Source organism: Melospiza georgiana, chromosome 6 (genome assembly GCF_028018845.1).
Source record: "Melospiza georgiana isolate bMelGeo1 chromosome 6, bMelGeo1.pri, whole genome shotgun sequence".
NCBI classification, from domain to species: domain Eukaryota; kingdom Metazoa; phylum Chordata; class Aves; order Passeriformes; family Passerellidae; genus Melospiza; species Melospiza georgiana.
This window is the reverse complement of record NC_080435.1, coordinates 19,743,955-19,760,839: the sequence shown is the minus strand read 5'-3', so window position 1 is coordinate 19,760,839 and position 16,885 is coordinate 19,743,955. Positions and strand designations below refer to the sequence as shown.

The 16,885-nt window shown below is 45.4% G+C and overlaps 1 protein-coding gene across 2 annotated transcripts in view; it reads left to right on the top strand.

Annotated features, from left to right (window-relative positions):
* The window catches only part of SCUBE2 (signal peptide, CUB domain and EGF like domain containing 2), a 34,971-nt gene extending 22,102 nt beyond the window's left edge, over nt 1-12,869 (top strand). For both annotated transcript variants that reach the window (XM_058026525.1, XM_058026524.1), the window contains exons 16-22: nt 203-406; nt 7,831-7,998; nt 9,225-9,386; nt 10,076-10,273; nt 10,858-11,010; nt 12,000-12,079; nt 12,717-12,869. In XM_058026525.1, coding sequence (XP_057882508.1) covers nt 203-406; nt 7,831-7,998; nt 9,225-9,386; nt 10,076-10,273; nt 10,858-11,010; nt 12,000-12,079; nt 12,717-12,869 — 1,118 coding nt within the window. The remainder of the gene's footprint in view (nt 1-202; nt 407-7,830; nt 7,999-9,224; nt 9,387-10,075; nt 10,274-10,857; nt 11,011-11,999; nt 12,080-12,716) is intronic.
* Nucleotides 12,870-16,885: the final 4,016 nt, after the last annotated feature.

Genomic DNA, 16,885 nt, shown 5'->3' with positions numbered 1-16,885 from the left:
CATTATTTCACTGCTTCAGAAAAAGTGAGGCATGGGGATAGCTCCAAAGACCCAAGAGCTGCCCAGTGTATTTGTCCTTGAGGATTTCACACTTGTTCCCAGAAGTCTGTTTCTCAGTGGTTTGAGTTGGTTGGTGATTGGAATTGGGTGGGACCTGTGCACAGTCACTCAGGGCACCCCTTTCACCCCCGGTGCTTTTCAGACACGTGCGACGTGCGCTGTGCCCGCAAGAAGACGGAGAAGCGGTTCCGGAAAACCATCCGCACCCTGCGCAAGACCGTCAGCAGGGACCAGTTCCGCATCCGCCTCTCGGGCGCCGACCACGAGGTGGCCAGGAGGGCTCCCAGGCCCTCAGAGCCACAGCAGGCCTGTGGTGGGGGACAGCTGCACCCGGGGCTCAGATGTGGTGAGTTGGGAGGGAGCTGGGCATGGTGGAGCGCCTCCCGTGCTCCCTGCTTTGCTTGGGCATGGGGGGATCGGGGTTCACCCGTCCAGGAGAGAGCAGGGCTGGGTGTGCAGAAGTGAGGGTGCTGCTGAAATTCTCCCCGTGAATGTATTGTTGGCAATTGAAGTGTTACAGAGCAGAGCGAGGGCTCACTGCACTGCACTACAGCTGAGGCACAGCCTGCAATAAGCTCAAAGGTGGAAATCCTGGGAATAACATCAGGCACCAATGGCCTTGACATCACCAATGTTACTTTTAAGACTACATTTACTATGCTTTAGTAATTTAATAATAATTTAGTAATAATTTGGTAATGCTGTGTTCCTGAGCTTGTGCACAGCCTCACCTCTCCCTCGTCCCAAGGAAAATGCTCTCAGAATTTGATACAGTCACACTCACTTTGCTGATTAAGCTCAGAGTCCCAGAGAATCTTCATGACAGAGTTAGAAATTCATGGGGATTTTATTGGCCATCACTGAGAAAAGTCTTAATTATCATGGCACTGGAGGGCACCACCATAATGCCGCCCATGGTAAGTGCTTCCAAAGCACAAAAGTTAAGGAGAGGGGTCAGATGTTACATCCTCACAGGGGCCTAACAACCATGACAGCCAATTCAGGCTGCACGGGGCAGGCAGCCTGTAGGTGGATTGTGAATCAGCAAGCCTTTAAAATGCTTGTCACAGTGAATTAGTATGTCTTCCAGCAGCAGCATTTGGCCTAAGAATAGATTTTCCAATCCAGTTTTGCTAACTCTAGAAAAACTTGGGTTCATAGAACAGACAAATTGTTTAAAACATCTGTGCAAGCAAGCAGGGAATTACTCAGGAAATCTCGGAAAAAGCTCTAAAAGTTCTTTTTTTTTTTCTTGGAACATTGCAATAAATCTGAAAAATTTTGGAAAGTTCACCAAGATGAGTTTACAAGAATATTTTCAAGCTATTTTGTTGGATGCTAGAGGAAGGCTTTGAATAAATCTGTCATTCCAATTGTGCAGAGCACAGTATGACTCTGAAGATATTTGTGATTTCATCTGGAAAAAACAGTGATGAGCAAGCTAAAAATGTTGCAGGTGGAGAAGGCAATGTGGATTACAATTAGAAATTGGAACAGGAAGGAAACACAATTTTTTTTAGATAACTGCAGAATCAGTTTAATGTCGCAGCACAAACGAGAAGCATACGTGGCATTTCTGTGCTAGTGCAGAGAGAAAAGGGAATTTTGGGCAATGCCTGCCCAGAAAGCTCTTTAGTGGGGTGAGCCCAATCAGCCTGCCCATGGTTGAAGCAGAGCCAGTGAGCATGTGAAGACAAAGGTTCTGAAGCACAATTTGTACGAGTCAGGGCTCTTCTGTTGCTGAATTGGTGCCTCAGTTTGTTCTGGGCACCCCAACAGGGCTGCTGTGAGCACTGGAATGGCCCTGTGTGTCTCATGCCTAAAGGCTGGGTTTGCTCATGCCTGACAAGGTGCAATGCCTCAGTGAACCTCCCTTTCTGCAGCCGAGTCACTCAGACCAAACCCTTGTGGAGATTCCCTGGGATCAAACAGGAGGTGGAACTCACCCCACAGCCTTTCCCTTACACCAGTGTTAAGGGCTCTCTCCTTGCACTTGTTCCCCTGCTTATTTTCACTAAATGTACAGAAAATTAGCATCTTTGACACCTCCTACACCACTTGTCAGGCTGCTGGAGCTGGGCAGCTAGCTCCCAGTTGATGAGAGGACATAAAAGTACAGAGTTGTTAGGAATGCCTCATTTCCCTGGAAAAGCTGATTGTCCCAGGGTGAATGGCTAAGGTGGGGCTGGGGGCTGCTGCTGCTTGGGCTGCCAGGCAGAAGGAGCTAAGAAACAGGCTGGCAGAGGAGAATAGAGTGGGAATAGTGTGGAGAAAGGCAAGAAGCTGGTTCAGGGATCTGTGTGGGAGAGGGACTTTTGGTTTTTGTTCCTTTGTTTTGATCTGATTGCTTTGCAGAGCTGCTTCTGGCTGGGATTGGGGTCTGCTTACCTAGACAGGCTGGTGGTTCTGGGGAGAAAGAGGCTGCACAGCAGGAGATACTGGCCAGGAGATGGATCCAGGGCAGGTGGTGGATGTGGCCTCTGGACAGCCAAGGACTTTGGCTTAGTCTGGCCTGGGGTGTAGGAAGCAGTGAGGGAACAAAGCAAATCAAAGGGACTTACAAGTCTTCTTTGGTACAGTTACTGAGTAAAATGCAGGTTTTGGTTCATTGATTTAAAATACTTGGAGTATGGCTAGGTTAGGTACAGTTTGGGTCCTGTGGTAGAATTCCCCTGGCACAGCACTGTCTGAAACATTATTTGTATTTCAGCAGTGTCAGAGAAAGAGTCAAACTCCTGCTCTGACAGTTTTTGTGCTGGGTGACTGGCCTGCAATTGCAGCAGCAAGATAAATTTCATTTGGTTTCACTTTTCTGGTGAGGCAGTTCTATCCCTGATTTTCCTGTCTTAACTCCTACAGTCTTGAGTGGTGCACAGTGCAGAAGAAAAGCATTAGAAAGACACCAGGAACAAATTGGATGTGGTTTCCAGGGTATTTTATCATTGTTAATATGCTGGATGCTGGCACTTCTGTGCCTGCTGTTCTTTAAACAGCTGCTGGTGTTAAAAGGGAATTCACTGATGATTGCAAAGGATAGTGTGGTTTATTTCAACTTTGCTGTTCATTGTACAGTTCTGTTTGGGATTTTCTGATGCTTTAGAGGCTCCAATATTGCACTTTTCTACCTTGTTATGTATGAGTTCTGTATCTATGATGAGCCCATTTGGCACTGGCTTGTGTTGGTTGATCCCATGAAGTCCTGAATGTGGCTTCCAAGGAGCAACCAGTGATAGGTCCATAACCATGGATATCCCATGAAATGCATATTGCAACATGGAACTTTCATCAGCCTTCCCAGAGAACTGGATTCTCCTAGCAGAAGTGTGATTTTTCTGCCTTGAAGGAGATCTGAAGGTAACAAAGATCCATTTTGGAATGTCAGTGCATCCAGTCTGTGTGTGAGGCCTCTGAGCATGCTGGAAATGCTGCATGCTGCCTTGAGAGGAGATTTGTCTTGGGGAGGATGCAATCTCACTCTCTAGCCTGGCTACAAGTGCTCCTGGTCCAGTATGAGCTTGACTTCAGAGAGATTTAACAGCCAAAGCCCAAGTGTTTAAACACTACCAGTTCCTTTTCAGAAAGTGATTTACCAGAAACCTCTGTATTGAAAGAAAATAAGTTTGAACAACAAGCAATCTACCCGCTCTTGCACTGCTTAAAACTCTGTCATACCTTGATCACATCCCATGGTGTCAAAAGCACACCTTGCCTGATCTATATTTTTGTTTTTGTGATTTTTGGTTGGTTTTTTTTTGGTGTGTCTTTTTTTTTTTTTTTATTGTGTTGGTCACACCAATACTTTCAGATGTGGGAGGAGGCTCTGAGAATCACCGTTTCCTGAAATGGATGCAAAAAAGGATATGACAGCATATCTTTGCTCCACAGCAATTGCAAGTGGGTTTCCCCAAAGGGCTGTGACCTCAGAGAGCAGCAGGCATGAGCAGCACTGGCACAGGATGGGGATGATGAGCAGCTTCATCTTGTGTGGGAGGTGTCAGTGCATTTCATTGCTCAGCATTCAACAGTTTTGTCCCCTCAGCTGAGAGGATGCAAATAAGATAATTGCATTTCATCCAAAATGATGAACCACGCCTCAAAGCTTTGTATGTGGTATGATGCTGGCATTATAAAAGTATCAGAGAGACATCTAAAAGGAAAATCAAAGTGCTGCCTGCCTTTGCAGTCATTATAATTAATAGTTGTGTTGCACAACTGGGTTTTTTTTGGGTCTTTTTTTACAATTTTGTGAAAATGCAAGAAGAAGAAATGAATTTATCAAATGGAGGGAAAATGGGGCCATTTTTCCTGCTAACCTGCTTGCCCTGAAAATCATAGACTGAAGACATAAATCCTTGGGATGCGAAACCATCTCATGTGACCTAAATGTGTGACCTGCCCAAACACAATAACTTAAAGGATGCCGCTTCAGAATCAATTTGCATCACTTGTTGGTGATTTTCCTTATAAAGTCAAGGCATCATTCTTAAGAAAATGGTGAATTGGTGGATCATGACCTCCTTTATGAGGTTCACCTTCTCAGCCCCTGAGATACTACTGCGTTTGTCTATAGGAGCAAATGCTCAAAGGCTAATGTGCTGAAAAGAGGGGAAGAGCCTTTAAATGTCTTTGTAACTGTTAATCCTGGTTCCCTGTGGGCCCCTCTCTTCCCCCCCACCCCCCTTTTCTTCTTGTTTTTGCATCAGAAAAGCTTTCACTTTTTTCCCCCTTTAAAACAGCTGCATGAGACTCAAGACCAGGTTTTTAATGGGCATTGAAGATAAACAAAGACAGTGGCTGCAGAAATGAAGTCTACCAGAGGCAATTGGTTCTTTTGTTCATTTGGAGAAAAAACAATCAAGTTTCTGAAAAAAAAGAGCAAAGCCAGCCAGTGGAATTGTGATTTCATGTCATTATTTGCAAATCTTCAGATCTGGTTCTGACTGGGTATTTCCCACATGGCAGGTGGGAACATGCAGTTTCTAATTTTGAGAAGTGAAGCTCACAGACTTTTGTACTTGTTTCGTTTAAGTGAATATCTGGAGAAGTTTAACTTCATAGAGGCGTTTCTTGTGGATTTTTTTTTTTTGTTAATTTTGTTGGGCTTCTTTTTAAGAGAAGGTTCATCCTAATTTTATGCACAGCCCTAGAGAGTTTGGATGATTTCTGTGTTGAAATAACAGACCTATTGTTAATGTTACTATAATTGAATCTAACACTAAGTCTTATTTGTTATGCTAAATTGGGCCCCTGTGACTGCTGTGAGCTCTGAACAGCCTTTCCTCACTCCCCCAGCTCTGTGCTCCAGTGGGGCTGGATGAGGGAAACATTTCTAGGTGGAGGATGAGGAGGAGCTGGGAGCAGTTTACAGGGAATTTGTTTATGGATTGAACTGTCTGGACACTTGTACCACTGTGAAAATTTTGATTTGATGTAGTCATGTGAAGAAACAGAAATATTTGTGAGTTTGAGGCATTAAAACTTGGACATGGCATGGAGTAATTCCAATATTTGCATTGAATATTGAGTAGTTGTTTGGTTGTAAATAGCAAAATCTGTATGTGGGTTTACTGACCTCTTTTCTCAAATGCACAGAGGATCAGTCAAAGCCTGAATTGTTTGGTGTGTCTCAGAAGTCAGAGCTTTTTTCAGCTTTGAACACCCTGGTGCAGTGGTGCAGTGGTGGTAGCTAGACAGCCTTTTTTCTTTCTCTTAGGAAAATCAGAAGGAAACACTTGACTCAAACGGTTCAGATTTAATGGACAAGTTCTCCTTTGGCTCAGATGGGGGATCTCAGTGATGTTTGAGGAGTTTTTTTTAAGTTTACTTCCACAATATAAATTTTCAAAAATTAGGCACTTAGCTAAATAACCCAAGTAGATTTAGATTAACTCAGTTGTATTCCACAGGGAGCTCCACAATTTTCTCAACATGTGGTTTCAAGACAAGTAAGATGCAGATGGCAAAGTTGTCAAGAGAGATCTGATGGGATAAGTTCTCAAATGCAACATTTGCACAGAAGTTGTGGGTTTGATTCCTGCCTGGGGCAGGATTCCTTTGAGCTCTGGTGGATGTCCTGCTGGACTCTGAGCAAGTTCAGGAAACCTGAAGCACAGTTTTAAGCCTGAATTTGTAGGGTCAGTGTTTCTGTTCAAAACACAGAACGGAGACACCCCTTCTCCCAAATGCAAAAAAAACCCCCCAAACAACCTAAAAAACCCCAAACCATCCCAAACTTGGCATGTGGTTAAAATGAATGGAAAAAGACAAGCTGATATCTTCTAGCCAGGCCACTCAGAGCATTGATTTCCCATGGAGCCATGGAGTTGTATGAGGAAAGGAGATTTGCTCAGGTCTTTCCATTTCTTCCAGGTTTCTGAAGTCAGTAGGCACTTGTCAGGATCACCTTTCCTAACCCTGAATTGTCTTTCCTTGTCATGGAATTGTAAATAGTGCTCTTTCCTTACCTTATTAGGAGTGCTGCAATGAAAGCCTGAATTCATTCATGTTTGTGGAAGTGCACAAATTGTACAGCGATGAGTGTTCTGTAGGAATGTTTATAAAATGGAGAAAGGCTTGAAAAGTGTGGGAGCAAATGAATGTGTGTCCTTATGAGGGCAGGAGTGATGTGTGGTGGAAAAAGTTAGAACCAGGAGCTGGGACTTGCTCACAAGCTCTCATTGATAAGCCACAGAGCATTGCTTAACCTGCTGCATTTTATTTTTAAGCCAAGGAGGAGCACCCAGCGATTCCTCCCGGTGTATCAGCCACAAACAAAACTCTTCATCATTGATCATGACCGGTAGTTAATGCCCTGCTTGTTGTTACTCATACATCCTGAAATGAAGCCAAGGCCAATTTAACTCCCTAACAAAACAGCTATTCACTGAGTGATTTATTGGAGCTATAAACTAAAACTAACAGTTTATTATCGTAACAGGTCTTAAAAGGACAGAATTTTTCAGCACAGCTGAACAACTGCAACAGTGTTTTGTGCCTTTCCAGAGCAGGGTAATTATTAAATGCTGGCACTGAAGCCAGTTCTTTTGTGAAGAGTTTGAAAACCAGAACTTCTCAAAGATACTCATGAATATTGCTGGGCTTGCTGGATAATACTGAGGTGTGTGATGAAGGAAAATCAGTTAGATTGGGTTAGTGCTGTCTGTGCAACATACAGAACACAGCAGCCCCGTGCACAGATAACCATTACCCAAGATTATCAAAGGAGTGACAAGAGTATTTCTGCTTTAAAAGTCTTTGGGGCATAATGTTTGGTTTACTGAATTTGCACAATTACTTGTTGCACTTGAGTTTTCACACAATTAGTAATACTAATGGTCATGAGATATGAATGTTCAATAATAAGATTGAACAGAAATCTGGAAGTATGTTTTTGGCATCTTAGGTTCAATACTAAATTATTTCCTTTGGAAGGAGTTCAAGAGCTCTCTAGCTAGAATGAGGAGATAATCACTCCATCATTGCACTGTCCAGAGGAGCAGAGAGCCCTGGACAGGCTGGGTGTCCAGTGTGGCCTTGCACAAGGTGTGAAATCCATCCCAGCTCCCCGAAGAGCTCCCCAGCCCCAAAGGCTGTCAGTGTCTGCTGCACAGTGCACATTGAGGGTGTGAAGCTCCAGCTGTTGCCATCATCCATTTCTGGATCCCTGCTCCAGCTGCCCCAGCAAAGCCGAGCAGTTTCCCCGTGGGGCTGTGGGTCCTGTTCAGGCTCTCCAACACTCCTTCATGTCTAATGTGTGCTCTCCCATCCTAGATCCGTGCCCCCCTGGTGAATACTCTGCTGATGGCTTCAAGCCCTGCCTGCCCTGTCCCCTGGGCACGTTCCAGCCCGAGGCTGGCCGGGTGTCCTGCTTTCCCTGTGGAGGAGCCCTCACCACCAGGCACAGCGGGGCAGCCCTGTTCCAGGACTGTGAGACCAAAGGTGAGCCAGCTTTGTCTGAACTGCATTGATCCCAGGCAAAAGGAAATGCTGCTGCTCTGGTGGGGCATTCAGAGAAGGCTCTTTCTCCTTCTGAGGGTCAGCCCTTGCAGGACTCTCACAGTAAGATGGCCTGGCCTGGCTGTGAGGAAATTCAGTTTCAATTCTTTCTAAAACTGGTTACCAAAAGCATGGGTAAAAGAAAATTGCTTATATAAATCACTAGAGGACAAAGTCTTTAACAGAAAATCTACTGCTGCAGAGTAGATTTTCTGCACACCCGCAGAACTACTTCAAGTACACAGAAATAAGGGATAGAAATAAGGTCCTGATGCAAACATTTGGTAGTGGTTTGGATTAAGAGATGTCTCATTTCAGTTATGTTTACTGAGAATTACAACATATTGTAAGAATTTAGCAATATCATTGAAGAATTAATATTGATGGTAGTAGTGTGATATCTAATACTTTCCTTCAGTGTAGAACCACTGAACCCACAAAGACTGCTTTTTCATACTTAATTTTGTGAAATTGAAGTACTGAAAAATGATGTTAAAACTCTGGATCAAGATAAGAGGAACTGATTTCAGTTTCATTTAACATAAACAAAAACAAGTCTATAAATGAGGTTCAGTTTTCAAATTGGAGTGGAGATTAAAGGAATTCTTTCTATTAACTGGAATGAAGAGCTGAGGAATTTGCATGTGGAAGAGGCCACATGAGATGTGGAATCACAGATGCAAGAACTATTTGGAGCTTATCTGAAGCATTTGGATTGGGGCAGCATGTAGGGAAGGACTCCTGGCTGAACTAGCTTCCAAAACTCAGCAAGAATTATTTGGGAGTAAGCAGAGCTTAAAATGAATAGGAAAAAAAAAAAAAAGGCACTGTGCAGCATAGAAAACTACATTTGCTAGTAGATCTTTGAAACTTGCACAAAATAACCTGATAAACTGAAGTTGTTTTGTTTCCCTCATTGTTTATTACTGTGGTTTTATTGCTGCTTTCACACAGAGCCACTCTACAGTGTTCATTTGGGAAATTTGAACCTGCACAGAATGACTAGATGAACTAAAATTTGCTTAATTACCTCTTTTTTGTTGCCCCCACAGTTTACTAATAGGGTATTTCAGTTTCTGAGATGACACTAGGTCTTGCACAAATGTACAAAAGCATATTCTGGTATGCTGCTGCCACTTTTAAACCATGATTATTTAATTACTGTCCAGTTCAGTGTTCTCCTGGCCATTTTTACAACACCTCAACCCACCGATGTATTCGCTGTGCAATTGGGACATACCAGCCTGAGTTTGGACAAAATTACTGCATTGCCTGCCCTGGAAACACCACTACTGATTTTGATGGCTCAACAAACATAACACAGTGCAAAAGTAAGTACAGCAAGACGGTTTTGATGCTCTCTTACAAATAAAAAGACCGGGCCATTATTGTTTGGGGTGGCCCTAAGGGCAAAACTCAGCTTTGCTCCAGGGAGCTGGAGAGAAGGCAGAGCTTGCTCCTCTTTTGCTGCCTGCATCTCACCCCACATGGGGTCTGTGAGAAACTATTTCTGCAGATTGGTTCCATCAGCCCTGTCAAGGTAAGGGATGGCTGTGTTTTGCCACTTGGTGCTGGGTTCCTCGGGGTCGTGCTATTAAATCTTTGCTCTCTTGATAGAGCAGAGTTTGTGTCCTCAGCACCCTGACTTGTTCCCTCCTATGAAGAGGAATGGAAGCTGGCTCACAGAACTTAATAGCTCTAGTAAACATTTCTTGTTAACAACAACCTTTGAAAGAGTCCATGACAAAGGGAGCCACTGCTCTGGATTTGTGGTAGCTGAGGGGAAATTAGGGAGGGAGAATGGAGGGCAGAGAGGTGACTGCCCAGAACCAGCTCTGGAGTGCCTGCACACATAGAGACACGTGTAAACACACCCACACAGGGATGTGAGAGGCTGGCAAGGAGAGCTGTACCTGCAGCAGGTGCAAAAAGGGAAATGTGTGTCTGCCCCCCGTGGCTGCAGGAGGGCTGCAGGGCGGCCTCTCTTTGCCTTGTCCTGCACTGTGTGCTCCTTTTCCAGACAGGCAGTGTGGAGGGGAGCTGGGAGATTACACTGGGTACATTGAATCACCCAACTACCCTGGGGACTACCCTGCAAACACCGAGTGCACCTGGAGCATCAACCCGCCGCCCAAGCGCCGCATCCTCATCGTGGTCCCGGAAATATTCCTGCCCATCGAGGACGAGTGTGGAGACTATCTGGTGATGAGGAAAAGCTGTGAGTCTGGAACACCCACTGGGGCACAGCTCAGGGGGAAACACAGCGTGAAACACAGGCATTGCTGTTTGCAGAAACTCAGTGTAGTCTGCCTGGCATCTATTTAAGAGCAGAAATTTCTTTAGAAGGCAAATGAAGAAGTTCTATTTGGCAATGCTGCCCCATAGTTTTCAGTGAAATTCAGAGGGTACAAGGCCATGATGTGCCAGTGAACTGAGAGAAATATTGTTAAGAAGGGGTTTAAGCTAACCAGTCATGCATTATGCTAAGCAGTTCTAGCCTGGGTTAGGAAAGAGGAAATGCTTGCTAATCCTTACAGGTGCCTGATGTGTGGATAAACAACCTCAGTTTCTAGTGTAGGCACGTCCTTCAAACAGTAGACTGTTATTTTAGGAGAAAGGAAAATATTCCCTCACCAAGAAGTCCCTCATTGAGGGCCTGCCATCCACTGATGGCCTGCCACATTTTGAGGAGTTTTCTTAACACCAGCAAGCATTTTTCTGGTGGTAACAGAAAACAGCTCTAACAACCCTTCAGCAAGAAGCATTGTCCCACAGCTACCTGTTGTGCTTTTGCTTTGAAAGCTTCTTCCAACTCGGTGACCACGTACGAGACTTGCCAGACCTACGAGCGCCCCATAGCCTTCACCTCCAGGTCCAAGAAACTCTGGATCCAGTTCAAGTCCAATGAAGGGAACAGTGCCAAGGGATTCCAAGTCCCTTATGTGACCTATGATGGTGAGTGGGAGCGAGCAGCTGGGCTGGTGTGGGCTGGTGCAGCTGCAGCAGGGCAGAGCTCCCCTCCCTAAGCAGCAGAGCAGCCCAGCCGTGTCACCAGGAGCTGGTCCATTTAAACCTAATCTAAGAATTCTGCAGTGCACTGCAGTCTTTTAAGTGCCACCATGTCTTCCAAACAAAAATCTGGAGTTCTGGGCTCTGGCCTGCAAATTACAGAGCTCAGACATAGAATCTGAGTTTCATGCACTTCTGTGCCTTTCCATCTTCTTTGGGTGGCCCCAGTTAGGAATTAGGTAGAGCTCAAGTACCTGTGTTTTATGGTGTTCCTGCTACCATTTGTGGCCTAGAATCAGGTAGCAAAATACCCATATTGAAAAGAGGCTTGAGGGGAAAGATTTTCACCTCAGCCTTGTCAGAATCACGAGGTGTGAAACCGGAGCTGAGGATTTGCACTTCAGCATAAGTGAGGTGATATTGTATGTTCTGCTCACACTGGATTAATTGTGAGGGAGCCATCCCTGCTGTGGTCTGCAGAGTTTCACTAGTGGTGGAAAAGTAATTTTTCAGGGGAGACCTCTTCTTTTGAAGAATTTCAGGTTATGATTGAGCAGGGAGGTTACTTTTAAGAAAGCATCCTCTTACATAATCTTTTTATTTCTTCTTCCTGTAGAAAGAAGTCAATAACCAGGTTGTGGGTGTGTACAGATGGGTCCCTGCAGTTCAGTTGGTTTAAGGCAGGTTACTTGGTTACCACATGCACTCCAATCTTGGGTACTTTATGATTTCCTTTGCTTTTGACAGATTGATGCTGAACAGCTCAGCAGAGTACACTGTTCTCATAATAAAAAGTGTTAGAAGTATTTTCTTACTGCTAATATGTCAAGTACTACTGGCTTTTCTGAGGCAGAGCTTCCATGTGTAACCACGGGAGGTATTGAGTCTGTAAGTGAAGTGAAGCTGCAAATGACTCTCTTGTGCATTCCCCACAGAGGATTACCAGGAGCTCATAGAGGACATTGTTCGGGATGGCAGACTTTATGCATCTGAAAATCACCAAGAAATACTTAAGGTACATTCCTTCCACTGGACATGTTGGTTTTGATTGGAAATCACATTATTTGGTGCAAGTGAGTTTGCTTCCTGCTCTGCATCAGGGTTGTTCCTTGGTGCACCTTGAGCTGCTCCAGGGAAATGGGGTGACCCAGCAGATCCCGGCTGTGCAGAGCAGGGGTAGGGGACCCTTTGCTCAGGGGGACTGAAGGTGGACCAGGGAAACTGGAAATTTATTGGGAAAGCACTGGGTGCTGCTCCTTGTAGCCTGTAGGTTAGCAAAGGCTTTTCCTCCCTGGGCAAAAGAAATCTCTTTGTGGATTTCTCCGACCTTGGTTAGGGGACTTCCATGGGCAAGTTGAGTGCATGCCTTTGTTTTGCTGGATATCAGCTCAAATGTGTGTTCATTTTGTGGTTTGTTTGCTGTTCTTGGATGTATGAGGAGGGAAGAAATTCTGGAGCTGCTAATTTGGAACACCAGTGACTTTTCAGGAGCCTGAAAGTCAGCCTTGCTCTGCTATGCTTCCAAACCCTTTAAACACTTGAAAAGTAAAATCCCCCATAATCTTTTTAGAGTTAGACAGGCATTAAACTTTGGTAATACTGACCATATCTCCTCTGTGGAGCTGATATAAAATCTGCTTCCTTTTTCCCAGGACAAGAAGCTGATAAAAGCCCTGTTTGACGTGCTGGCACACCCCCAGAACTACTTCAAGTACACAGCCCAGGAGTCCAGAGAGATGTTCCCGAGATCCTTCATTCGGCTGCTGCGCTCCAAAGTCTCCAGATTTCTGAGGCCTTACAAATAGTTGGCACTGAACTTAAAAGCTGAACCAGCCCTGGGCAAGCACAGAGGGGCTGTGGTAGGTGGGGCTGTGTTTTACACACTGGCAGAGACACTCCAGGGAAGCTGGCCAGCTCCCTTCTTGGCAGAGTTTGGCTTTCTCAGCTAATATAAATATTTTGGTGAACAGAATTTTGATTCCTTTCCAGATTATACCTTTTGGGTACCAAAGGATACCTCATGGGTCCCTGAATTGGAGACTGCCCATGGTTTCTGTAACTGAAGGGCGCCAAGCAGAAGTTTGTAGAGCTCTGCCCCGTTGCCTCATCAGCACCTCTAAAAGCTGATGAGGACAGACAGGCTCAGCAGTGTGGTTTGGGATGAACCATTAATGCATGGTGCCTCAACAAAGCTGGGTTCATGCTCAGCCTCGCTGAAAGTGAGAACAGGATTGATGACTCTCTTAACATTTGCTACACAGGAAATTCAGAGCTGAGGCTGACACAGTTTAAACTCAAACCAGTGAGGCCAAGAGCTGCACAAGGTGCAGTTTTTCTCTGAACTACATGTGGCATGAAGCAAAAGGTTGAATATCAGCTTGAATGTTCAGGGTCTGGCTCACACGGTGTCCATGCTAGTGACCTATTGGCTTACTCGGAGTGATACCAGGATAAACTGTGAGCACCACAGCAGTGGAAAACAGGCCCTGACCCACTGGACATTTCCACTTTGGGCTGTTAGAGCAGATCAGATTATTTCCTAAATCCCAGTGCTGTCCCCATGCATAGGCCTGGGACAGCAAAAGGCATTTTCCAAGTTGTGTAAAATTCTGCCCTTTGAGCACCTGCAGGTGAACACAGGAGCCCCATGTTAAATGCAGGCTGTGCATAGATGATGCTCTTGGTACAGCACTGTTTAAAGCTGAATAAGGTTCTTGTATGAACCTCAGTTGTCGTATTCTCCACCTTTTCTGAGCACCTTGTGGAGCAGAGGAGAGCTGCTTTCCCTGTCTGGCTGGAGAGAAGGAGGGACAAGGATTCAGCCAGACAAAAAGTTGTCTATGGCAAATTGTTCCTCAGGATTCCCAGGCTCTGTGTCCCTCTCCTCAGGCTGTGCTTCCCATTGGAGACAAATCTATTCTGAGAGGGCCTCTAGGGAAATCTGTGCTGATCAAAATGTTGTCTCAGTGCTATTCTGCCCACACCCACATCTCCTCTGGCCATACAATCCATTCTCTGAGTAATGCACCTCGAGGACCTTCTGCCCTGAAGGGAGACAGCCACAGTCCCATCCATTTGGAAATGGACTTGTGACTTCTGTCCTTTGGCCACTGGCCATGCCAAGGGGTGCAGTGGGCACCAAACTCCCCTCTGTGGCCTCTTAGGAGCAGTACTGACATTTCCCAGGGCAGCCAGGGCCAGTGCTCCCTTTCCAGGGTGTGGAGCCAGAGCTGCTGGGTTTCACTGCATTGGCACGAGGAGTTTGAATAACACCACATCCACAGTGTGACAGCAGAAACCCTCACCAGGAGCTGGGCTCTGAATCTCTGAGCAAATGGGGGCTCCTGCCTCAGCCTTGCTGAGCTGTGTGGGGCAAGGACACATCTTGGCCATGGTGTGACAGGGAGGGACAATGGCTTTGGCTGCAGCTGGGGAGCAGAGCCCCTCAGGATGGTGCTGTGCCTCTCCTGTCTCTAGGGAGGAGTTTCTCAGCCTGGCCAGAGGTGGGGAATGGCTTGTGCTGCTGCCAGGAGGGAGCTGTGTCCCTGCTGCCCTGGGCATGGCCTAGGCAGGGCACAGGGCTGCTGCAGGAGCCACAGGGAGAGCTGGCAGAGCAGAGGGGAGGAACACAGCTCTGTGTGCTCCTGGCACTGTGCTTCATCCCAAACAGGGTCCTGCTGCTGCCTCTGTGGGAGAGGGGACAGGGACACCAGGCAGAGGGCACAAAGCAGTGTGCCTGGGGCAGGAATGGCTGAGGAATGCCAGAACAGCAGGAGGGGTGGTGAGAGGCCGTGCTGCATCCTGCTGGAGCGTGCTGCTGTCCCTTTGCCCCATGCCCACATTGCTGGAAGCTCCCCGTGGCAGAAGCAGAGTGCAGGGAGCCCCAGGGAGCCACCAGGCACCCTGTGAGGCTGTGGAGCTCTCTGGAGTGAGCAGGGTGCTGCAGCCCTGCTGTGCTGGGCACTGTGGGCACAGGCCATGCTGTGCCAGCCTCTGGCCAAGCCCAGCAGAGGGGCCTTGCTGTGGGCTGCAGGGTGGTGCCAGGGAAAACAGGGCAGCTCTTGGGGTGCTCCCTGCCAGGAAGGCTGAGCAGCTCTGAACAGCTCTGCTCTGGCTGCTGAGGGACACAGCAGGGACTCATGGAAACCAAGGCTGTGATGTTTGTAATGGGTGAAACTGGGCTGTGCTGCTCTGCATGTGAGTCACTGCTCTGTGCGCTGGGGTTGTCACACTGCACCTCCTCTCCTTGTCCTGCTCTGCCCAGCCCTGCCCAGGGACCCTCAGGGATCTCAGCTTTGCTTCTCCTGCCCCACAAATGAGCTCAGGCCACTTTCACTGCTGGGAGGAGAGGAGAGGAGCGTGCACAGTGTGAGGCTCAGGAGAAAACCTGCCCTTTCTCAGAGAAGAATCCTCATTGTTCCACAGCCCTGTTCGTTTCCTACTTAAATAGCAAATGACTCAGAAGCACTTCTGTTACCCTTGATGTGACATTATGGATCAAAATTTCCCCTTTTACTGTGTTTCCTGTGTGTGCAGTAAAAAGTGAAGAGGGAATTTTTGCTGCCTTGAATGCTGGGAGGAGTGAGAACTTGCAGAATGTTGTAAACTTGGCATTGTGTCTTCATAGTGATGGTAGCGGCTCTGTAGAAATGTAAATTTCTACTTTCTGTGTGGTTGTAGACTGATCATGTGTTTTGGCAACAAATGACTCAAAAATGTTTAACCTCATAAAAAAGATTGAATTTTTGGAATAATGATTAATGCTAACTGGATGACCCAATGTCACCTATGTCAGATAAACATAAGGAGCTTTTGATGGTTGTAAATTAATGTAAAATGTTTCAGAATGTTACTCTTGATAAGAGAAATAAACCAGTGAACTTTTAGCTGCATTAAGTTCTTGGGTAATATTTTTAGTTATCTTTCTTTGCTAAATAATAATTTTGACAAATTTAATGGTTGTTTAACAAGTTATTGCACATCAGATACACTTTATCCTGGGAACATCTGCTTACCACAGCATTCTGTTTCATGTAATACATTACTAACCTGCATCTATACACATAAAGATACAATTCTTCACATATTTAACAGTGCACATAATTCTGGCAAGTAAAGTACCAGAATTATCCTGGTAATAATTCTAAAAATTATTCTAAAAATGTCTCCTATATGATGAGCTGGAGTCAGTCAGTCTGTTGTAAGAAGCTACATGAAGACAGGATAAACAACTTAAAGTAACTCCAAAGTGTTTTATTACTTTGTAGATTCATCTGATTATTTTTCCTAAAAAACAAAACAAAAAAACCTACACAAACAAAAAAACCCAACCCCAAACCACATGGTTTAAAATGAAAAATAATTAAAAAAAAACCCAAACCGAGGAAAACAAGGTGAAAGCCTGTGTTAAGACACAAGTTCCCTGGATGCTTTTAAGATTATACCACAATGTCATTAAATTCACTGGCTTAATTTCTTAGAATTGAAAAGTAGAATTGGGTCATAGGAAATTGAAAATAAGTCAATCTATAATAATTTTTAATACTGTTTTTCTGTTTTTTTAGTATTATGTTGAGATTTTTAGGTTTAGTCAGCCTATCAAACTTTTATAAAAGCAATCCCAATATCTTCTCCTCAATTTATTCAACTTCCTGCTTGGCCCTTAGCTTCCTTTGATCACAGTGACAAGAACTGATTTGTATTTCACTGGATGTGTCCACCCAGGCTCATTTGGTGTGGTTTTGGAAGACACAACTGTGTCATTCAGCTGTTTGCTGTGGGAAGGTGATGCTGGTTTATGTGGCAAGGAATAAATGACATA